Source organism: Gobio gobio (assembly GCF_949357685.1).
Source record: "Gobio gobio genome assembly, chromosome: 11".
Taxonomy (NCBI): domain Eukaryota; kingdom Metazoa; phylum Chordata; class Actinopteri; order Cypriniformes; family Gobionidae; genus Gobio; species Gobio gobio.
This window is the reverse complement of record NC_137104.1, coordinates 9,574,238-9,599,162: the sequence shown is the minus strand read 5'-3', so window position 1 is coordinate 9,599,162 and position 24,925 is coordinate 9,574,238. Positions and strand designations below refer to the sequence as shown.

Sequence of the window (24,925 nt, the reverse complement as noted above, 5' to 3'; positions counted from 1 at the left end):
GGTGCCACCGGCTTGGGCCCGTCATCGCTGCTCGCAGCTTTAATTATGACTTTTTATGTAAAAATTATGACAAATAAAAAATTATTATGCCATAAAAGTTGTAATTATGACAAAACGTTGACATTTAGGCAAAAACAATTATCAAAAAGTCTAAATTATGTCATAGTTATTAATTTTTATGTCATAATGTAGACTTTTTTGTTATAATTTCAACTTCATATTGTAATTATGACTTTTTATGTAAAAATTATGACAAATAAAAAATAATAAAAATGCCATAAAAGTTGTTATTATGACAAAACTTTGACCTTTAATAAAAATCAATAATCAAAAAGTCTAAATTATGTCATAATTATTAATTTTTATGTCATAATGTAGACTTTTTTGTTATAATTTCAACTTTATATGTTGTAATTATGACTTTTTATGTAAAAATTATGACAAATAAAAAAATATTATACCATAAAAGTTGTAATTATGACAAAACGTTGACATTTAGGCAAAAACAATTATCAAAAAGTCTAAATTATGTCATAGTTATTAATTTTTATGTCATAATGTAGACTTTTTTGTTATAATTTCAACTTCATATTGTAATCATGACTTTTTATGTAAAAATTATGACAAATAAAAAATAATTATGCCATAAAAGTTGTAATTATGACAAAACGTTGACATTTAGGCAAAAACAATTATCAAAAAGTCTAAATTATGTCATAATTATTACTTTTTTATGTCATAATGTAGACTTTTTTGTTATAATTTCAACTTTTTATGTTGTAAATTAATTATGACTTTTTATGTAAAAATTATGACAAATAAAAAATAATTATGCCATAAAAGTTGTAATTATGACAAAATGTTGACATTCAGGCAAAAATAATTATCAAAAAGTCTAAATTATGTCATAATTATGACTTTTTATGTCATAATGTAGACTTTTTTGTTATAATTTCAACTTTATATTTTGTAATTATGACTTTTTATGTAATATGTCTAGGTGACGGGTCAGACTAAGAGCAGTTCAAAAAACCCTTATGATGCCAAAAAAAAGGAGGACCGTGACGTCGCCCGGTATGGCGCAGCCGGGGCCCCACCCTGGAGCCAGGCCTGGGGTTGGGGCTCGTATGCGAGCGCCTGGTGGCCGGGCCTTCCCCCACGGGGTCCGGCCGGGCTCAGCCCGAAGGAGCGACGTGGGGACACCCTCCCGTGGGCCCACCACTCACGGGAGGGACCGTAAGGGGCCGGTGCAAAGTGAATCGGGCAGCAGTCGAAGGCGGGGGCCTAGACGACCCGATCCCTGGACACGGAAACTGGCTCTTGGGACATGGAATGTCACCTCGCTGGCGGGGAAAGAGCCTGAGCTTGTGCGTGAGGTTGAGAGGTTCCGACTAGAGATAGTCGGAATCACCTCCACGCACGGCTTGGGCTCTGGAACCACACTTCTCGAGAGGGGATGGACTCTTCACCACTCTGGAGTTGCCCATGGTGAGAGGCGGCGGGCTGGTGTGGGTTTGCTTATAGCCCCCCAGCTCTGCCGCCATGTGTTGGAGTTTACCCCGGTGAACGAGAGGGTCGTTTCCCTGCGGCTTCGGCTCGGGGATAGGTCTCTCACTGTTGTGTGTGCCTACGGGCCAAACAGCAGTGCAGAGTACCCGACCTTCTTGGTGTCCCTGGGAGGGGTGCTGGAGAGTGCTCCGACTGGGGACTCCGTCGTTCTACTGGGGGACTTCAACGCCCACGTGGGCAATGACAGTGAAACCTGGAGGGGCGTGATTGGGAGGAACGGCCCCCCTGATCTGAACCCGAGTGGTGTTCAGTTATTGGACTTCTGTGCTAGTTACAGTTTGTCCATAACAAACACCATGTTCAAGCATAAGGGTGTCCATCAGTGCACATGGCACCAGGACACCCTAGGTCATAGGTCAATGATCGACTTCGTGGTCGTTTCATCTGACCTGCGGCCGTATGTCTTGGACACTCGGGTGAAGAGAGGGGCGGAGCTGTCAACTGATCACCACCTGGTGGTGAGTTGGATCCGATGGCGGGGGAGGAAGCTGGATAGACTCGGTAGACCCAAACGTACTGTGAGGGTCTGCTGGGAACGTTTGGCCGAGTCTCCTGTCAGAGAGATCTTCAACTCCTGCCTCCGGCAGAGCTTCGACCGGATCCCGAGGGAGGCTGGAGATATTGAGTCCGAGTGGACCATGTTCTCCACCTCCATTGTCAAAGCGGCTGCTCGGAGCTGTGGACGCAAGGTCTCCGGTGCCTGTCGAGGCGGCAATCCCCGAACCCGGTGGTGGACACTGGAAGTAAGGGATGCCGTCAAGCTGAAGAAGGAGTCCTATCGGGCCTGGCTGGCTTGTGGGACTCCTGAGGCAGCTGACAGGTACCGGCGGGCTAAACGGACTGCAGCCCGGGTGGTTGTGGAGGCAAAAACTCGGGCCTGGGAGGAGTTCGGTGAGGCCATGGAAAAGGACTATCGGCTGGCCTCGAAGAGATTCTGGCAAACCGTCCGGCGCCTCAGGAGGGGGAAGCAGTGCCCTACCAACGCTGTTTACAGTGGCGATGGGCGGCTGTTGACCTCAACTGGGGATGTTGTCGGACGGTGGAAGGAATACTTCGAGGATCTCCTCAATCCCGCCGTCACGTCTTCCATTGAGGAAGCAGAGGCTGGGGGCTCAGAGGAGGACTCGTCCATCACCCAAGCTGAAGTCACCGAGGTGGTCAAGAAACTCCTCGGTGGCAAGGCACCGGGGGTGGATGAGATCCGCCCTGAGTACCTCAAGTCTCTGGATGTTGTGGGGCTGTCTTGGCTGACACGCCTCTGCAGCATCGCGTGGCGGTCGGGGACAGTGCCTCTGGGATGGCAGACCGGGGTGGTGGTTCCTCTTTTTAAGAAGGGGGACCGGAGGGTGTGTTCCAACTATAGGGGGATCACACTTCTCAGCCTCCCCGGGAAAGTCTATGCCAGGGTACTGGAGAGGAGAATTCGGCCGATAGTTGAACCTCGGATTCAGGAGGAACAGTGTGGTTTTCGTTCTGGTCGTGGAACACTGGACCAGCTCTATACCCTCTACAGGGTGCTGGAGGGTTCATGGGAGTTTGCCCAACCAGTCCACATTTGTTTTGTGGATTTGGAGAAGGCATTCGACTGTGTCCCTCGCGGCGTCCTGTGGAGGGTGCTGGGGGAATATGGGGTCCGGGGTCCTTTGCTTAGGGCTGTCCGGTCCCTGTATGACCGAAGCAGGAGTTTGGTCCGCATTGCCGGCAGTAAGTCAGACTTGTTCCCGGTGCATGTTGGACTCCGGCAGGGCTGCCCTTTGTCGCCGGTTCTGTTCATAATTTTTATGGACAGAATTTCTAGGCGCAGCCAAGGGCCGGAGGGTGTCAGGTTTGGGGACCACACGGTTTCGTCTCTGCTCTTTGCGGATGACGTTGTCGTGTTGGCCCCTTCTAACCAGGACCTTCAGCATGCACTGGGACGGTTTGCAGCCGAGTGTGAAGCGGCTGGGATGGGGATCAGCACCTCCAAATCCGAGGCCATGGTCCTCAGTCGGAAAAGGGTGGCTTGCCCACTTCAGGTTGGTGGAGAGTTCCTGCCTCAAGTGGAGGAGTTCAAGTATCTAGGGGTCTTGTTCACGAGTGAGGGGAGGATGGAACGGGAGATTGACAGACGGATCGGTGCAGCTTCTGCAGTAATGCGGTCGATGTACCGGTCTGTCGTGGTGAAGAAAGAGCTAAGCCGTAAGGCGAAGCTCTCGATTTACCGGTCAATCTACGTTCCTACTCTCACCTATGGTCATGAGCTTTGGGTCATGACCGAAAGGACAAGATCCCGGATACAGGCGGCCGAAATGAGCTTTCTCCGCAGGGTGGCTGGGCGCTCCCTTAGAGATAGGGTGAGAAGCTCAGTCACTCGGGAGGAACTCGGAGTAGAGCCGCTGCTCCTCCACATCGAGAGGGGACAGCTGAGGTGGCTCGGGCATCTGTTCCGGATGCCTCCTGAACGCCTTCCCGGGAAGGTTTTTCGGGCATGTCCAACCGGGAGGAGGCCCCGGGGAAGACCAAGGACACGCTGGAGGGACTATGTCTCCCGGCTGGCCTTGGAACGCCTCGGTGTCCCCCCGGAAGAGCTAGAGGAAGTGTCTAGGGAGAGGGAAGTCTGGGCATCTCTGCTTAGACTGCTGCCCCCGCGACCCGGCCCCGGATAAGCGGAAGAAGATGGATGGATGGATGGACTTTTTATGTAAAAATTTTGACAAATAAAAAATAATTATGCCATAAAATTGTAATTATGACAAAACGTTGACATTTAGGCAAAAACAATTATCAAAAAATCTCCCAAAAATTCATAATTATTACTTTTCATTTCATATTGTCGACTTTTTGTTATAATTTCAACTTTATCTGTTGTAATTATTACTTTTTATGTAAAAATTATGACAAATAAAAAATAATTATGCCATAAAAGTTGTAATTATGACAAAACGTTGACATTTAGGCAAAAACAATTATCAAAAAATCTCCAAAAAATTCATAATTATTACTTTTCATTTCATATTGTTGACTTTTTGTTATAATTTTGACTTTTTATGTCGTAATTATGACTTTTTATATAAAAAATGTGACACAAAATCAAAACAATTATCAATTGTCAAAATTTTGACTTTTTACATAATTAAGACGTTTTATTTAAAAATTGTGATGTACGTGTGATGCAGGGCCGGCCCAAGCCCTTATGGGGCCCTAAGCAGAATTTTATTTGGGGGCCCCTCGGTGCCACCAATACAATTGACTATTGTCAATTCTTGATAATTCGCTCACCCAGTATCAATTTTGGTATTTGTAGCTGTGTTGCTTACATCATGTCTGGCTGTCATGTTTTTACCCTTATACGGTTTTTAATTGTAACAGTAGCAAACCCACAAGAGTGATCAGGTGTTAATATTCAAAGTCTTACAGTACTACAGTTCAGACTGGGATATGTACTTTTTAAAAAAAATTTTTTTAGGTAGTCTCTTATGCTGAATATGCTCACTTTCCCCCAGGATTCTTGGATGAATAGAAAGTTCAAAAGAACAGCATTTCTCTGAAATAGAAAGCTTTCAAAAAATCCTAAAAACATTGTACCTACACAACTGTTTTCAACACTGATAACCATAAATGTTTCTTGAGCTCAAATCATCATATTGCAATGATTTCTGAAGCATCATGTGACACTGAAGACTGGAATAATGATGATAAATTCAGCTTTGATCACAGGAATAAATTACACTTTACTATTGGCCTACATTCACATAGACAATCTGTTTTACATTATAATACTATTTCACAATATTACAGTTTTTACTGTAGTATTTTTGATCAAATAAATGCAGCCTTGGTGAGCAGAAGAGAAAACAAGAAATGTTGATTTCTTTCAAATATTAAACAGAGCTTTTATTTTGGTGGAAATAAACATGATGTTTTTTTACATTCCATTCGACTGTGTAGAAAGAACCTTTTTATTTTTTAAATAAAAACTTCCAAAATGTAGGCTACACAACTTATAATTCAAAAGGGAACGATAGGCTATAGCACTAGCAGAAAAAAAGCACGTCAGACAAGATATTCGCACCAAACCACAGCGCATTCTCAAATCCATCCATTACCGGGCTGACGTTTTAGTCTACGTTTTAGCACCGATTTTCTCGCACTTTGGACTTTGAAACCCTGGCTAACAAGCGAATAGTGTAGCTCGTGCAGCGCTGTCAGAATCAATCCGTGCATATATTAGAAAACGTAAAATTTTTCAGTTTATTTAGTGATTGTTTAAGGCCATTTCGCGATTTCAATCATATTTATAACATGCAGCAAAAAAGTAATTTCATGTGCTCTTGGGGGGCCCCCTGGTGGCCACGGGGGCCTAAGCCTCGGGCCGGCTCTATGTTGACTATTTCTGCCATATAATGAAATTAGTATGCTATTCCGAGGAACTACATATCCCATGCTGCACTGGCCACCTGTCACGTGAGCCCAACAGTGAAACATGGCACCTGTCTAGCACTGCAGGAACTGAATCGCCGTTTGACAGAAAAACACCACAGGATTTTTTGGGTTTTACTGCTTAGTGTCTTCAACCATACGATGCAGAAAATCAAGTCTTTGATGTCCCGTCAGGTGAGTTGTTTATTCTCTTAAATCAGTCTGCTTAATGATTTCATTGACGAATCCGGAAGCATTTGAATAAGCTAGCCTGCTAGCTAAAATACAAATCAACAGACACACTGCTTATGTACAGCTTATAGATCCGCACATTTCCTCATAGTATCATAACGCCAGTGCATTTGGAATCATTAACGAAAATAACTCAAACGATTAATGTAAAAATCTAACATGAGCTCTTGGCCAGTAGCTTGAGATCTTTAGAGATGCTGCTAAGATGTACCTTATTGAGTTTAAAGGAATCAAATCAATAAACACACTTTCTTTTAAACCTGTCATATAGTAGTTTAGAACATATGTCTTTGTGCAGTTTGGTCCCAGCATTGTCAGGTGGATTATTGCTCAATTGTATTGTTATTGCTAATGAGGATGATCATATTAGAGGTCTGCACTCTGCAGCATCTAAAACCCCCCATAAATCGATGCATAATATTTATAGTTTACTGTTTATTTTCTTTGCCAGGGTCTGAAAAGCCCCCAGGAGAGTGTGGTTGACATGAGCCCCGTGGAGAGCTTCAGGAGCCCCAGCCAGGTCAGTTCATGTTCTCAAACCAAACCTGCACTGTTTCTGCAAACCTCACATTTGTGAACAGATTTTGTTCTGTCAAAAAAAAAAAACATCACAGTAGACCGTCTCAGCATTCACTGAGGAAGCTTGTCAAATAATGAGTGCTGTAAAATGTCTTTACCGACTAGAGATGAACCAATCCCGTTGTATATTATAGTCCATGTCTGGGTTACAATGCTCTCCTCAAGACCATATCTAATAACTTCAGTGAATTGACCTATCGGTAAGCCCGCCCCCCTTAGTTACTGTTGCTAACTCGGACAAACAAACGGAGTTGCTATATCTTACAATGTACAGCTGTCAGTGTGAAAACCTTATCCCAAGATGTTTTTGGACACAGATTGTAGCGTATATCCCGTCCGAATGATGGCCAAACTTAACTGATGGTTTATCAAGTTTATTGCATCGTTATTCACTCCAAAAAATCATCGTAAGAGCTGAACAAACAAAGCATAAGAAGTGCGCATTAACGTCTCATTCACAAACTATCTCTCTCCGTTGCATTACCATTAACATACACAGCAAATTACACAAAAACACTCATACAACTAACAGTAAACAAACATATACACAGACCTTATGCCTTTTCGAGGGTGCAGTTAATAACTGGTAAACTTTGTATCTGCAAAACAACTCCGATAAACTGCGTGCAAGCTCTTCCTTTCGTTACCCGGAGACTATAATACCCATCAAAATAGGAGTCCTCCTTAGTAGGACAGATAATGTAGACCTTAAACATATCTAAAATGAAATTAATTTACATATAACCAGTTTAATATGGAGAGGCACTGAAATGTAGCCCTTCGTGTTTTTGACCTACAGTGTTACATGACGTGAGAACAGTTAGTTAGTAGGTTTGTATGCTAGCAGGGACTTTAATCGTAACTTAACGAGAGTATGACAAACACAAAATCCTCTCAGGATCCCTGGAATCAGTGTTACAGTACCTCAGGCAAGACGTTTTAGCATTTTTATAGCATAAACACCATCAAACCGATGAGAGCTTCGGATTTTCCAATGTTTCTCTATGGCGCTGAAGCCTAAAGATGCGCAACTGATACTCAACTGCCATTGGCTCATCTGCGTATGAGGGGAGGGGCTTACGGATAGGTCAATTCTGTCCTGTCCTGTCACTGACAGCAAAGTGTGCATACACTTACATTCAAAGGACTGAAAGCCCTCGGACTAAATCTAAAATATCTTAAACTGTGTTCCGAGGATGAACGGAGGTGTGGAACAACATTGGGGTGAGTCATTAATGGAAGAAATTTCATTTTTGGGTGAACTAACCCTTTAAGGTGTATGGTCACATTTGACCACCAATGAGTACAAGTGTAACCAATAAGTGAGGAATACCTTAGGGCTAAATACAAGAAAAACATTAACATTAATGTTAAAATGTTGCATCTCCATCACTCTCCATAATAAAATGATACTGTAAATGTGGTTGACGTAATAAGCAATGCACACTATGCTGTACTGTTTACCAAAACTTGCTGCAAATACCTGAATAGTGAAACTGCCGTCTATCCATTCAAATGTATTGACACAGCGCTAGAAGTATTGAGCGCTCCGTGAACCACGTGACCGTGCGCGCCACCGGGAGATGAGAGCATGTCGCCTCTGGCTTTAACTATTATGCCACATTAGCACCAAAACGCTATTTATTATTTGAATTCCGTATTAAAACTTAAAAAAAAAATGTAAAAGCTTAGACTTTGCTTCATAACAAAAGCTGGTTTGGTGTTTGAGAGGGTTGGGGAGACCCTTTGAGAGCGAGAGACGTGCATGAGTGACAGAGAGACGGAGGGAGAGCAGGGAAAGAAAGCGCAGCTGAACGAATGCGCTGCGTGTTTTAAATAGGGTAAAAAATAAATTTAAAAAAAGAATAACGACACGCAATAATTGGCGGCCGGTGTTGATTCTGTGGCGCACCGCCACAAATTAGTCTATGTGTGGGAAACACTGATAAGGTGGAAGACGACATTGGTCGGCGTGACTGGGACTCGTGTTTATTCAGAACTCTCTGATACAAACAAAATAAACTCGTGCTTACAGCGCTCTCAACAACTCGGTACAATATAACTTTCTCAGCAATCTTTCTCCAGCTCCCCATCTTTCTGGTCCACGAGTGCCCAGTCCGTCTCTCTCTCTCTCTTCGTGCAGACCTCGCTAAACCACACCCCCTCCACCACAAACTCTAATACTCATTTCAAATGCAAAGATGTCAGCCAAACACAACAGTGGCCGTTCACACTGAAGTCTCCCATCAGACACGCCCCTTCAAACAGAGAGTTCAAGCCAGAGGGCTGATATCAAGATAGAAAAAATGCCTTTTATTTCTAAATTATGACATTTTATGATGTAAAAATCATACTAACAATATAAGTACACCTCAGGAAACATTATAAAATAATTAAAAAAATCCACGCCATGGGACCTTTAACAATGAATCATGCAGCTCTAGGAGAGAGTATAAAAGAGTTACTCCGACTGAGCTTTAGTGTAGCAGTGCCACAGAGTTGTATTGTGACCTTCATTCAGGGAGATAAATGGAAGTTGGTCATGGTCCAGTGCACTGGTTCTAGCACTACCTCACAGGTCCATTAAATCAGTTGGCCCTTTCAGAAGTTCTGGCTGTAGGTTTCGAAGGTGATTTTTAGCACTCTCGATCAGCTCTGGTATCTTTTGTTGAGACTTTTTACTTTTATTGTAGTCCTTACTCCCTAATTATTGGCTACTAAATCAAACTGACTCATTCCTACCATCAGAGAGTGTTTGTTGTTATTCCGTATCATTTTTTTTCTATTACACATACTTTTTCAGAACCATCTGGCCTGGATCTCTGGTGGGCTTTGTTTCAACACTTTTGACATTTTTCTGAGGCAGTGAGAAAGTGTTTGATCTTTGAAACAAACAAGTCTGTCCCTAGCATGTTGAGGAAAATGATGGATTAGGCTCCTCAAATAGCCACCAAACGATTGTGTGCCGTTAATGAGTATTGTGTGTAGGATAAATAGACCTTGAAAGTTGGTCTTTATTATCCCAAGATTATCAGTTACTTGAAAGTGAAAGTTATATGGGAGCATGCTGCTTTTTAACACTTTGTTTAAATGAGGAAAAAAAAAATGTCAGGACCCCTCAAGAAAGATTTTGTTCTTCAGTACTTCATCTCCAACATTTTTACTAAGCCCCACAACAAATATGGGTAAAATGTTATTTGTTTAGTTATTGGACCATATTTGATTTGTTCTAGTCTGTAAAACTATAGACTGTTAAAAATATATCTTGCGCTAGTGATGTAATTTGGAGCCCGAGTCTGGAAACGTTTTTTATAAACAAAAACACTCACTCATATATCGGTGTGATACGAGCTACCTAAAATGACATCTTTGGAAAAAAATGATTTGAAGTGTAATTTAATTTTTCAGTTCGATGACATGGAGAGGGCAGGGTTTATGGCCTTATACTGCAGCCAGCCACCAGGAGGCGATGGAAATGCTTTGGCTTCACTTTTCAGAACGTGTGCTAATGTTAAAGGCCCACTGAAGTGCCTTGAAACACACCGCATTATTCAATGTTTTGATGTAATTTCCACTGAAACAGGACAGGGCGGGACATATCGAACAGCCCCTCCTTTTTTAAAAAAATAGCCAATAGTGTCTTGTTTATATCACAGCTCGGCCAGAGCCGTTGAGCTGGACCGGAGCTGTGGCAGTTCACGTGACACTAACGTGAAACCAAACTTCATTCGCCACAATGACATTGTCTGAATTGTTCCCTATTCCCTATATAGTGCACTGTGTGCCTAGCCTGGATGCCAGCCGAACTTAGCCCTGCCCACAACATTTGAGGTCGGGAAGTTCGGTCTGGACTTGATCTGTTGTGGAGCAACTATGCTCGAACCAGAGCGGTTAGGACCAATCAAATTGTCAGGGCGGGCTTTATACGGTGATGAACAGATGATTAACAGTAGAGATGCACCGATTGATCGGCCAGGGATCGGAATTGGCCGATTTTCTGCATGATCGGTGATCGGCCCATCAGTCTCACGTGTCCCCGATTTTGAGCCGATCCGTCTACATGCAGCTGTGAGCACGAGCGCGGCCGCGACGTTGACGTCAGAGCTACAATCGCGCTCACAGCTGCATGCAAACACTAGAAGACACCAATTATGCCATTTGTAAAACTTGTAAGGTTAAAATAAACCGCAGGGGAACCACCAGGAAAGCGCACAACACGACAAACCTAATTAGACACTTAAAACTCCATCACCCCGCGGAACATGCCCAGTTTGAAGAAGGTAACGTTAGTAAAGGTAAAACGGCTAAAGCTGGCCAGAGCTCCGAGCCAGCCACAGGTCTGCAGCCTCTCCTATCTTTCCTTGGTATAAGCAGCGAAAAGACCAAAGCAATTACAAAGAAATTATGGACTTCATGGCGCTGGATGATCAGCCGAACGCATAAACCGTCACTTCATGACAATTTACCGTTTCATTTGAGAGAACGGTCATATCATGAACACAGACACTCAAGGGCAACGGCAACCCATCAAAATAAAAATTCGGTTTAAAAAATGTTTAATTGACAGGCTATATTAGGCTTCTGTTGCAGCCTTCTGTAGATTTAGCGCCGGCTCTGTAATAATAATACGTCTCTACTACTAATAATCATTATGCTTAAATGGTTGATTATTTTTCACTTGATCTTTTTTTTATAAACAATGTTTACTTTTAAACAACATACAGCCTTTAAATGTTTATGTATTATTTACTTATAATGATGATTATCATCATAAATAATAAACTTAATACATTTAATTTTTTTTAATGGTTAAATAAAAAATAAAAAAATGTTTTAGCTGGGGTACCGAGTACCATACAATTTTTATGGTATTGGTACCGATTACTGGAATTTTGGTACCGTGATATCCCTAGCTGGCAACATTTATTACCCAAATTACTGAACTATTATTTGGAAGAGTATTGTACACTTTAGGTTTGTTCATTCATAGGATCTTTTGTATTTTAGTAAAAAATAGAAAAAGGTCAATTTATAATGTTTTGTTTCATAAAGCAACTGATTTTCAGTTATTTGTTATTTCTACTTCTTTCCAGGCACAGAACACTTATTTTTTGAGAGTTGTTTTCAGTGAGAGAAGGTCCTGTTGTAATGTTTAATAATTTATTTTAGAATAAAAAAATTTTAGCTTTGAAGAAGAAGTGGATTTTTGTTTGTATATGCTGTCAATTATAGTTCTTAGAAAGAAAATCGGAATCTGCAAAAATCGGTATCGGCTGATCTCATTAACAAAAAATCGGAAATTGGAATCGGCCAAGAAAATTGCAATCGGTGCATCTCTAATTAACAGTAACGTAATCATCACATCACCAAAGAGCGATTGGGTTGAATTCGTTCACAACAAAGTTGTTGGTATATGCATTCACCTTTACTATTTCTCTCAAAAATGATGATTGTGTTGGTAAGTGCTCCGTGTATCCTTAAATTCTTTTTACAACACCGGCAAATATCGTTTACACTCTTCTTCCAGCGCGCGTGCAGTTGAGTTCTGTTGACAACTATGCGTCGCTCAACATGTCACTTACTCCGTTGCTCTGATTGGTTGTAGGTCTATCCAATTTAAATTGTCCATCACAGCCCAATGGAGCAGTATCAGACTCATATTCTGACTAGAATCTGAGTATGATAACGTCAGGCTACTATGTGCCATTCACCATGTAGAAAATAGTAAATGTGGACAGAAAATCTGATGAGAAGCTGAAGTGCAGAGTGATGTCATCAAAACCATTGATCCATATTGGCAGAAGTGAGAGAGAGAAGTTTTGAATGCTTCTATCTTTTAAATGTGAATTTTGTCGTTGTTTTGGAGCACACTATCTTTTAGATAACAGTAAGACTAACATATTAATAATAAAAGCCAAAAAACTTCCATTTTGATTTCATGTGGACTTTAATTAAACCGCAAAGTATTACCGCCACATTTACATTGTGATTTTAAACCGTGTGTTATTTCGTGATTCCTAGAAATATATCTGGTTAACTGGCCTACATTTTCTTTTCTCACCAGAAGGCCAACTTAGCGTTTGCTAAATGTTCATTTTGGGCCTTGTGTGCCTGACACGTGCTGTAATTTCCCCTGTATGGCTTTGTGGTTTACACTGAAGAAGTTTAGCAGTTTTTACTTGTGTCATGTAACAATATTAAATATGGTAAAATGTGCTCTGGGATGTTTTGCTTGGGCAGAACCATTGAAAGGACCCCTTGCCTCGTCTCCCGTGTCCTCTAGATGGCACTATAATCACATAATTAAGACATCAGGAGGTCTTGAATGCCTCATGATGAATTGCTGTGAAAATTAATGGACATTTATACAGGTTATTTACGTCATTTGTCTAATATCGTCATCATATTAGGCAAAATATATTGTAATATGTGAAATATTATTCATAAGATGATTCATTCTCAAGCGTGGGTGTGCTTTTAAGTTAAAACCACGTCTGAATTCATAACCAGCAACTTTCTTTCCCTCCCATATCCTGAATTTATCCTTATTTTTAGTGTCTGATATTTGTAAAGATGTCACTAATTAAAGCTGGAGCAGGTAAAGAGTGTTCTGACAAAGCTTGCATCTTGCAGCAGCTGTCCGTCTTTTTCCTCTCATCTCGGTCCATGTAAACAAATGCTTATTGTTATTTGTAATACGCCTCTAAATCACACCCTCACCTGCGTTTGATCAGCATCATTCAATAACCCTTCAGTTCACTCGTCCTAAGCTTTGATTGCCTGTATAGCACGTCAAATCACACTTTTATGTGCAAATAGACTCGCGTTCGTCTTCGTCTGCGCACAGGGAATAAAAGGACGAGGTGTTAATTTTGGTAAACATTGTCAGTCTACATGGGATGGAAAGATAATTGAACAAAGGCTTGGCGACCATTTTAATTAGTGTGGCAGAGTTTTTGTTTTATTTTCCAAGTGACCGTTTGGGTGGAAACTGATTGATGTTTTGAGTCTCATCCGATCGGATAGTGGACTTCATTCCCACCTGATTTGTTACTTTTTTTTCATTGGGAAAGTAGACCTTTTTTTCATTGTGCCTGTGATAGAAAGTACAGTGGGTTTTTTTTTTTATATACTAATACTGGAGTTAGGGGTGGCCGATTATACTAGTAGACTCGATTAAATGTTAGAAATTTGTTAACCGGTAGAGATTACCGATTGAACAGTTGACAGTCATTGAAACAATAGAGCGTGGCGCTAGCAACGCCAAGGTCATGGGTTCGATTCCCAGGGAAAGCAAGAACTGACAAAATGTAAATGTGTGCCTTGAATGCGATGTAAGTCGCTTTGGATAAAAGCGTCTGCCAAATGCATAAATGTATAAATATATATGAGAGGCTGTTTTTGACACCGACTTAATTTTACTCCGATTACTTACTTTACAATTACTTACCCTCATGTCGTTCGACACCCTTAAAGGCCCTGTTCTTCGTGATCCAATTTTTCAAACTTTAGTTAGTGTGTAATGTTGCTGTTAGAGCTTAAATAATACCTGTAAAATTATAAAGCTCAAAGTTCAATGCCAAGCGAGATATTTTTTTAACAGAAGTTCCCTTTCAAAGCCTACAGCGAACGGCCGGTTTGGACTACATCCCTGTACTTCCTGCTTTAATTACGTCAGTAGAACAGTTTGTTGACTAACCTCCGCCCACAAAAATACGCAAAAAAGGGTGTGTGGTTTTGTTGCTCTCCCAAGTTGAGAAGAGGAAGTGTTGCGTTTGTAGAGTGTGTTTGTCGCCATGTCGTCGAGAGGCTATTTTCATCCCGGAGTCAAATCACCTTTCTTTGGCCAGGGACGCTGTACTTTGAGCGCATGCATCTCCCCATTATGGTAAGAGGCGTGACCTTTCCGGGCAACGTGCGCTAAGCTGCTGTCGAATCACAACACGGGAACCGCTGGCACAATCAGAACTTGTTACGTATTTCTGAAGGAGGGACTTCATAGAACAAGGAAATCATTAAGCCGTTTTGAGGACAGTGAAAACAGCAGTATACAGATAAGTAAATTGTGTGAAAAATACTGTTTTTTTTACACGCCATACATGAACACATGTTATATTGCACACTGTAAACACAATCAAAGCTTCAAAAACACAGGAAAAACTTAAGTGATGCGATGACTATCAGACAGCAGATAAATGGCTATCCACCTGTCACTCGAAGTGGCCACGCCCTTAATTATGCAGAAATGTAATGCTTTATATAATGTAAACGAATGAGTTATAAAAAAATTCACCCCCCTCACAGTTGTCATGAAGGGCAAAATTAGCCGTATAGACCAAAACCACAATTTGTACCAGGCTGTAAACATGCTTTATTCTGCTGTAAAGTTGGCCATTTTAACAAGGGGCTCAATGAGATTCTTCTCCCTTCTGGAGCCTGTCCCTAGCGGCCAGTCGATCAATTGCAGTTTAAGGCACTTCCGTATTGGCTTCAAGAGAAACTGCGGGAGGTTGCCGCTTGGTTCTGGCACATGTAAACAAAGCTCCTCGCTTCCGGGTCAAGCAGAGGAAGACGCGCTGTATCTAAGCTGTTGAATTCTACATTGATCGTGCTTTAGGTCTTGGCATAGTGCTCAAAATGGGGCTAAAGTGTGCATTTCCTGGATGCCCGAAAACTGGCGCTACGTCATATTCTCGCGCATGCGTTGTGGTGCTTCGTTAGTTCACGTCAAAGGCCTAGACCGAAGACAAGCTCTTGTTGAATAAAGTCGATCATTTTTTTTTTTCCGCACAAAAACTGTTCTCGTCGCTTCATAAAATTATTGTAGAACCACAGTAGTGAGATGGACTTTGTAACGACGTCTTTAGTACCTTTTATGGGTCTTGAGAGAGGAAATGTCATTGCTGCCAATGGAGGCCTTTCTGAGCCATCGGATTTCAACAAAAATATCTTAATTTGTGTTCCGAAGACGAACAAAGGTCTTATGGGTGTCGAACGACATGAGGGTAAGTAATTGATGACAGAATTTTCATTTTTGGGTGAACTAACCCTTTGAACCTCGTTCAGACTGTCAGTCCAAATCCGATTTTTGTGAATATAGCAAGTCTGAACGACCAAAAATCGCATTTCTGGAAATCTGCTTCATTCTGACCTCTCTGATCGGATTTCGCATTGTTTATGTGACTCTCATGCCACGTAAAACATAAACACCAGACGTTGTTATAGAAAACATGCTGAAAGTCGCTTCAGAAACAAGGTTGTGTTGTTGCAAAGTGCCGGTCGAGCAGAAAATGACAATATAACGAAGACAATTTTTGAAACCGCTGGAAACGACAGCATGGAATAAAGCCGCTCATACCATAATGTCATGTTGTAAATAAGACATCTGTATTGCAACATCTGTATGTTGCGGTTTTTGTTGGTTTATGCCTACCAACGCAATGTCGTTGCCATAGAAACCAATGCAGATATTCAGGAAAACTAAAGAGTGGCATGGACACACGAATCGGATCTGAACAGTTGCGACATACAGTGTAGACAGTCAATCATTAAATCAGATTCCAATCGGATTTGCATAAAAAACGTATTTGGACTGACAGTCTGAACGAGGGTTTAGGACTGCGCATGAGCTTTGTCCAGGCTGAACAATTATTTTTTTTGTCAATTTCATTGGTGATTTCAAATATGAAATTTTATCGTAAGCTTGGCGAGCAGTTTTGGAGAATTTGACGGTTCCTCACTCAAAGAGATAGGAGCTGCACTTGCATGCCCGAGATGCATTTCAAAGATGGCCGCCGAGTGAGAAGACTTGTCTTAAAGGCACTTTGTTTTTTGAGCGCACGCACCTGAAATGCGCTTGCATATAACATATAAAAAGAGTTTTTTTATATAAATAAATGTAAAAATAAAATTTTTATCCACAAGTTTCCTACGCCCCATGAAGCCTTGCGTCAAAAGTGGGAGCGTCTTCCGGTTCGAAGTAAACACAGGATTTTATGCATTTCCATCGTAGTTTATGCGCACGTTTTCGTATCGGATAGAACATTTATCTGACTCAAACGGGCACATACGTTTTTTTTTATGCACATTTATAGAATTCATGAGCATCTTGGCGTTTCCATTCAGCATGTTTTGATGTGATATCCCAAAATGCACATAAAAATAGGTAGATGGAAACAGCTTATTTACATTCAACAGTTGACAGTCATTCAAGCTGTCCAAATTTGCTAACGATGTGGGAACACAACCTCAACGAACTTTCAAAATGGTGAAACAACAGTACCTTTACCCTCCGCGGTAGTCGGTTGGGAGGGTGACGTGAAGAAGTGGCCTCGTATCACGTACGGTAGCATTTTTAGCATTATTTTCTAGATTCAGTAACCTGTGATGGTAAGGCGATGAGCAATTTGAAAAGCTCAGAGGCGTATCAGTATCTGTCGGAAACAGTCTAAAAGCGGACATTGAGCCGAGCCTGAGCCTACACGTATCCCATCGCATGGGTGCTAGCATCAGTGACGGGTGAAGTACAGACAGTGGGTTGTTCATGTATTAGGGCCAGGATGCTGTTGTAGTCATGCAGCAGCTTTTGTGGAAGGTCAAGTAAGGAAGGACAATTAAGGACACAATTTTATTGTTTATTATATTGTGATATTATTAATTAACTAATAAATGTACTAAACTGAAATATTTAGTGTGTGTCATTCATGTTGCAAATGTTGCTTTTGACAGGAACTTTCACTTAACCCTTGTGGCACCATCTGATAAAAAAATAATAAAAATGATAATTTTTTAAATCTTGCCAATGATCCAAAAAACACGTATCCTATTCACTAACTAGCACACAAAAACCATTGGTAAACTACTTCCGCCACCTCACCGGAAGTTGTACCTACGTTCTTTTTTACAGTAGCGCCCCCCGGAAACAGGTGGATACAAAAAAAAAAAAAAAAACACCATAAAAAAAATCACTTTAAAAAAGATCGACTTTTCTCATTTATATTAATGGAGATAACATGGACAATGTGCCTTGGTTTAATTGAAGATTGCTGGCGAGATCGACTGGAGAACAAACACTTTTAAAATTAAAATAACATGAAATTTCTTCTAGCTACAGCCAGTAGATGGCTTCAAAGCATTACATGGCTCGTTTGCCATTTCCTCACATCTTTTCACATGCATTTATATTTATGTTTAGACATTGAAAAATAATTATAACAACAATAAAAAAAAGCTTTTTTTTGTACTGAAGTATCTTTTTTTTGTTGTTGCAATTATTAATGTATTATTACAGACAAACCTGAACATAGTGTTAGATATGTGTTTTATGTGTGTTATATGTGTGTGTCGTGTTGTGGTGTCACTCCATCATTTCTGTTTGTGCTCTGCATTGTAGCTGATTTATTTTTGACAAATTATGTAACAGAGAGCAACTTATGGCAGCCCATTTTTCTTTTCTTACTAGAGTGATTTTGTGGGGTAGGGTGGGGGTGTTGTGTGTGTTTACTATCAGGGATATGTTGTGGTATTGCCCCTTGCCCCCTTCATTTTGTTTTGTCTGTTTTCTGCATTGTAACTTAATTTTTTTGGACTAATTATGAAACAAAAACCAATTTTTATAGTCCCATTGCTGTCTATTTGGGGGTGTAATAATATATCGTGTCACAATATATCGCAACACAAAAATGCAACAATATGTATCGTGGATAGTGACAATCTGTATTGAGATAAAAATCAAGTTCACAGAGATCGTGTCAGTACTACATTAAACTACTATATATAATGTTGAATATGATATATAATGCAATGGGGTACTATTTGTGGCTCCTGATAATGCCAAATGTCTTTTATTACCAGTAAAAAGTGGCCTACAAAATTTTAAATATATCCGTGACAAGTGCAAGCATATTCATCTAAAATAATTCTGTATTTTCAGCTTCAGAATCATGAATATTTGTATTCTTGTGACACCATTGTCCTGTGCTTTAGGTTACCAACACCAGGTCCAAACCTATTGATTTCAACCCCTAATGTAATACCAAATTTAGCATTTTCATCAACAGTACATTTTTGTCTTGTAGTATCGCAATCATATTGTTTCGTCAGGTCAGTATCGTGAAATGTATCGAATCGTGACATGTGGGTATTGTTACACTCCTACTGTCTGGGTGATTTTTGTGGGGTGGGGCTGTTTGTGGGTGGTTGGAGCGGTGTGTGTGTGTGTGTGTGAGCACAAGCATTCCAAATTGTGGATGTGCCATAGGGTTGCCACTTCATTTCTGTATTTGTGTGTTCTGTGTTGTGGCTGATTTTGTGTTTTTATTTGACAAATATAAAAAGTATCTTTTTTTTTTCTTTTTTTTTTTTTTCATTTCCCCATTTATTTTAATGTGGGGTCTCAGGAGACCCCGAACATCTTGAGAGAGACTTTTTTCCCCCCACGCTACCGTACCAGATATCATTCCAATTAATTTTTCTGTTTGTAGAGAAAGTGTCAATCACCTTAACAAGTCTCATGCCATTTAGATGAAGTTAACTTTTTCATTTTTTTTTTTTAAATAGGTCTTTTTTAGGTCAAAAAAGACCCTGAATAGCTTATAAGGGTTAAAGTGACAGCAGCTTAATAAACCTGTTGTTGTTGTTTAAATTGTAGTTTTTCTGTTTCCGTGTGCTAGTAATTATTTTCTTTGTTTTATCACTGACTGTTTACTACTTCAGTGAGCCAGTTTTTTTATTTTTTTATTGTTAGTTAGCCTAGTATTAGTTTGTGATTTTGAAATTAGTGATGATGTTTATGACATTTCAAATCAAATTTTATTTCTTAACTTTTAAAGGGGAGGTATAATGATATTTTGTGCATTCTGAGTTTTTTACACTGTTATTCGTCCGAGCGGTCCCAACAATGGCGGTGAGTAAAACTGCTTCAAATGTCTGTGTTGTGTCTGCACCAATAGCCTCGTGGGCAGTGTGCTGACATAAAGTGCTGTTGCGCTTCGGGCCACCCGAGTTCGAGTCCCGGCTCGTAGACCTTTGCCGACCCCGTCCCCCTCTCTCTCTCTCCCACTTCACTTCCTGTCTTCCTACTGTCCTATCATAATAAATCTAAAAACAAAATTAAAAAAATGTCTGTGTTGTTGGCTATTGGCGCATAAGTGCACATCAAGTAAACAACATGAACGTATATTTAATTTATCAATGTAGCATGCGATATATGGTGTGTGTTTAAATACATTTGTTTAGCTGACCACTGTAGGTGTCTGTTTGTTTATTGTAAAACCACTCCAAACTACAATACACAAAGAGTGGGAAAATATGTTGAACTAAAGGAATTATTTCATGTTAAACCTAGGTTCACATAAAGTACACTTCTTCATTCAAATGCGCTACTATTCCATTGTTTTTCTATGTAAACAAACACGCACTAGTCTGACGTGCAAAACCGTTCCGCTTGCTACTGCTAAGTCACATACAATAGTCCATAAATGAAAACATCTCCTCATAAACCATGAGTAAACACACACAAACATTGCAAAACTCGCGCATGACATGGTGTTCTAAAAACAAAACATTTTCCACGTTTTTTTAAGGATGTCACAGCTTTCAGACGCTCTCAACGCAATAGCTGTGCGCGCTTGTGACTCTCGTGACTTTAGCTCCTCCCACACGATATGCCTCCAGCCGCTCGGTTTTATTCGGTATATCGTATCTGTCTTTTATAAATATGATCAAACTAAAGACTTTTCGAAGATAGGAAGGATGCAATACTACTTTATAGGTATTCAAGATTGACAGAAACTGTGTGTGTTACCCCCCCCCCCTCCCCCTTAAAGCAAAATAACTACATCGTGTTATATTGTTATCGTGAAATAATATTATTCACATTGTGATACGTTTTTGGTCATATCGCCCACCCCTAACTGGAGTAGAGAGTTACTCTTGCACATCTTTGGTTTTCAGTAAAGAAAACCACTTTGTGATTATTGTAAAGACCAAACATAGTTCTGTTTTATAGAAAGACCCATTTAAAAAAAGTTGGTGAAACCATTTTTTTGGAACCAATTATGGTCTTTCGCCTTTTAACCTTTCAGGATGTTATGCAGCTTTTAATAGTTTTTAGTAAATCAATGAATCAAATTTGTCCCATAAACTTGACATTTTTTTAGATTTAGCCCCTCAAATGCACCGTTCTTCAACCCCCTGGGAATTTTCTCTCCCACAGATTGGATGTTTTCCTGTCGAGCAGGAGAAATACACATTCGCACCCCCCCCCCCCCCCACACACACACACACACTAAGAATATATGAATATATATGTATTCCCCTGGGAGGGCTGTTATTTTCTACTAAAACGCTTCAAAACCACTACAGCACTTTCTTAAACACCTGAAACTAATGGTTTGCTAAAGTTGTGATATATGTGCAAAGTATTCTACACTAAACTGTACAGTAGCTTAGAGATGTACACAGTTTTTTTTTTACTAAAGCAGAATACTACAGAAGTAATTAACAAAGTCCCTATGAAATCAAAATGGAAGTGTTTTGGCTTTTAGAATGAATATGTTAGTCTTACTGTTATCTATAAGCTAGTGTGCTCCAAAACCATAACAATTTGCATTTAGAAGATATAAGCATTTAAAACTTAGACTCTCACTTCTGTCAATGTGGATCAATGATTTTGATGACATCACTCTGCACTTCAGCTTCTCTGTCCAATCAAATGCTCTCTAGAATCTACAGCGTCCCACACCAAAATAGACGCTGAAGCTGTGGCTGAAACCGGTCACATGTTCACACATTCACTATTTTCTACATTGTGAATGCACTATAGGGGATAGGGAACGATTCAGACAGTGTAAATATGCTTTCCATTGGGGCGAATTAAGTCTGGTTTCATGTTAGTGTCATGAGAATCACCGCAACTCCGGTCCAGAGACACGAGAGTACAGAGCGGATCAAATGCGCAAGTCGGCGTAGGCCACAAAACATATCGGAATCATTTGAATTCTGCACCAAATGCTGTATTTGAATGCGATTAGGAGGAGAGACGGTTAGAGATTAGGAGGAAATGCAGCTTTACTGAGCTCAACGGCTCTGGCCGAAGCGGTGATAGAACCTAAATGCTATTGGCTATTTAAAAAAGGGGAGGGGCTGTTTGATATGTCCCGCCCTGTCTTCCTGTTTCAGTGGAAATTACATCAACACATTGAATAATGCGGTGTTTCAAGGCACTTCAGTGGGCGTTTAAGGGCCAAAAATGATTAGTCCCCCTGTAGTCAATAATTTTATCCCTTAAAACTCATCTTTGATCACCAGAATTACATATTAAGTTTTTTCCTTGAAGAAAAATTTGTCATGCCTTAAAATAGCTTGAATGTAACTCTACACCCTTGCCTCATATAGTATACGCGGTTCTATGAATATGCAAATTAGCCCCGCCTCCACTCACTCAAACTCAGCGATCCACTCGTTGATGTGATTGGTCACAGGTAGTTTGTGACGTCAGAAACACCAGCGATTTTCAAACCGTCTTTGGTTCACTGCAGTTTTAAGTAGAAAATACTCAGCAATGGTGTTGACTTGTAAATTTGCACATGGTTTGTCTTGAAGGGATAGTTCACCCAAAAATGAAAATTAGCCCATGATTTACTCACCCTCAAGTCATCCTTGGTGTATATGACATTTCTTCTTTAAGACAAATAAAATCGGAGTTATATTAAAAATGTCCTGGCTCTTCCAAGCTTTATAATGGCAGTGACTGTTGCTCTGTTTTTGAAGTCCATAAAAAAATGCATCTGTCCGTCAAATAACGTGACTCTGGGAGGTTAATAAAGGCCTTCTGAAGCGAATCGATGGCTTTGTGTAAGTGAAACAGAAATAAGTTGTGTCGGCCGATTGCCTTCCGTATTCAATTTATGGAAAAAGTGTTGAAAGTGCCTCTGCCAATCAAAGGCTTACATTACCAGGTGCGCTCGTCAGACGTCGCGGACGCATCTTGAATTGCGAGAAGGCACTTTCAACACTTTTCCACGGAAGGCGATCGGCTGGAGCTTTACTTTATAAAGTTTTAAATATGGATATTTTTCTTACACAAATGCATCGATTCACTTCAGAAAGCCTTTATTAACCCCCCAGAGCCCTGTAGAGCACGTTATTTGACGGACAGATGCATTTTTTTATGGACTTCAAAAACAGAGCAACAGTCACTGCCATTATAAAGCTTGGAAGAGCCAGGACATTTTTAATATAACTCCGATTTGATTTGTCTTAAAGAAGAAATGTTATATACACCAAGGATGACTTGAGGGTGAGTAAATCATGGACTAATTTTCATTTTTGTGTGAACTATCCCTTTAAAGCATATTGAAAACACCACATAGACATATAAACATTAAAAACTTTTTTTATTTTTTATGTTATTTTTTACCACTGGGGGACTTTAAAAAATGGCAAACGGGACCGACTTTGCTGTAGTTGTGTGCCAGAGTAGTTCATCGTTACTTTTTAGTCATTGTGTTACTCCAAAAATTTTAGTAATATTTTAGTTTTTATTTTAATTTAGTTTTTTTTATTGATATCGATGGACTTTTATTGATTGACTCAACACATCATGGCAAGGTAAATCATCTGGGTGAAGGACAAGTCCAAAATAATAGAAATGTATAAGACTTATTTACTGTGCTACATGTGACATGATCTGTACATATATACAGTATATATGTTTGTTTGTTTCTTTTATTATTTATATATAATATGTTAATGCTTTGGCAACATTGTGATACACAGTCATGCTAATAATAAAGCTCATTTAAAATTGAAATAAGCCAATTCACATTTTAACACTCTTAAAAAGTGAATTATGGGGTTCCAATGCAAGTGTTTAAAGCTCCTTTTAAATTCGATCAATATCTTTAAATGGAAATAAAAATGGGTTCTTAATTTTTGTAAGGGACAGAAAGGTTCCCCTAATTAAGTGACCCTCTGCTGAAAGTGATTTTTTTCATTGTTCACGAATACACTTGAAAATCTATAGATGACATCAAAGACAATAGACTTGGACTCAAAGTTGCAAAAGTCCAGGTTTGATTTCAAAGTGTTTTTAAGGCTTAATGGTAACCAGTGAGCCCAAGGATTTTGTCTTTTGTTCTTGCTGTGCGTGTACCAGTGGAGTGACTCATACCACCCCACCCCTGCGGATGCGGATGCTGATGCGGATGCCGTCCCTCACTGAGTTCACCCACGCTCCCTCACAGCGCTGCCTACATCAGCCTGCATCGCGCACACGCCGCATCGTGTGTCTTTGAGGAGATTAAAGGCTTTCAGGCCAAATCATTCCTCAGCTTCTGTCTCAATGACATCGAATTGCAGTCTTTATAGGAAGCTCCTTCATATATTACCAAGTGTCCAACTCTGAGCTCTTTCAGTAGTGTCAAACATGAATAAGTGGTTCATTGATGTGGATCGCTTTATGTGAATTTGGCTGACGGCTGTAATTAAAGGGTTTTTAAGCGTTGCCTCAGTAAGTTCATCTGGTCGCAGAGCTGTTTTAACCACATTGCATCACGTCTTGTGAATCATGCGTAATGAGTCTCTCAGCATCTCTCTTCAAAGAAAAGAGGACGACTTTGTTTCTTCAAGCTGTTTTGAGTGAAATTGATGTTCCTGTGCTGATCCTCATTAAGGTTCATGAAGGGTGTTCCTCAGGGATGGGTGCTAAGACCACTTAATCTTTGCTCTCAGCTTGGCTATAAGTCAGACGTGAGAAATAATCAATGTTCAGACCTTGTTTTTAGGCGCAAAGCAAGCTTCCCCACGATGGTGTCCCAGAAGCAGTGATATTTCCCTGCCGATACTCTTTCTCATTTCTCTTTCCCTCCCTACAGGAAGAGCTGAGGGAACTGAGGGAGCAGCCCACCGATCCACTGGCAGAACAGGAAATCATTGACAGCATAGAGGAAGTGTACTTCTCCTGCGACTCCTTTGACATGGTGCAATATGAGCTTGAGGTGTGTGTACGAGAGAAATTCATGTTTCCATATGTCTTGCAGAGTCCGTAAGATGTTTAGCATTTGAAAAATATAGAGATGGTTCGAAATTAATATTACAAATAAAATACATACGCACGCACGCACGC

The 24,925-nt window shown here is 40.4% G+C and overlaps 1 protein-coding gene across 2 annotated transcripts in view; it reads left to right on the top strand.

Annotated features, from left to right (window-relative positions):
- The first annotated feature begins 5,972 nt into the window (after positions 1-5,972).
- Positions 5,973-24,925, top strand: part of vps50 (VPS50 subunit of EARP/GARPII complex) — a 253,418-nt gene continuing 234,465 nt past the window's right edge. The window contains exons 1-3 of one of the 2 annotated variants that reach the window (XM_079829018.1): positions 5,973-6,162; positions 6,671-6,739; positions 24,675-24,797. In XM_079829018.1, the coding sequence (XP_079685144.1) occupies positions 6,130-6,162; positions 6,671-6,739; positions 24,675-24,797 (225 nt within the window). In that variant the 5' untranslated portion in view covers positions 5,973-6,129. The remainder of the gene's footprint in view (positions 6,163-6,670; positions 6,740-24,674; positions 24,798-24,925) is intronic. The other variant, XM_079829017.1, reaches the window with a different exon arrangement.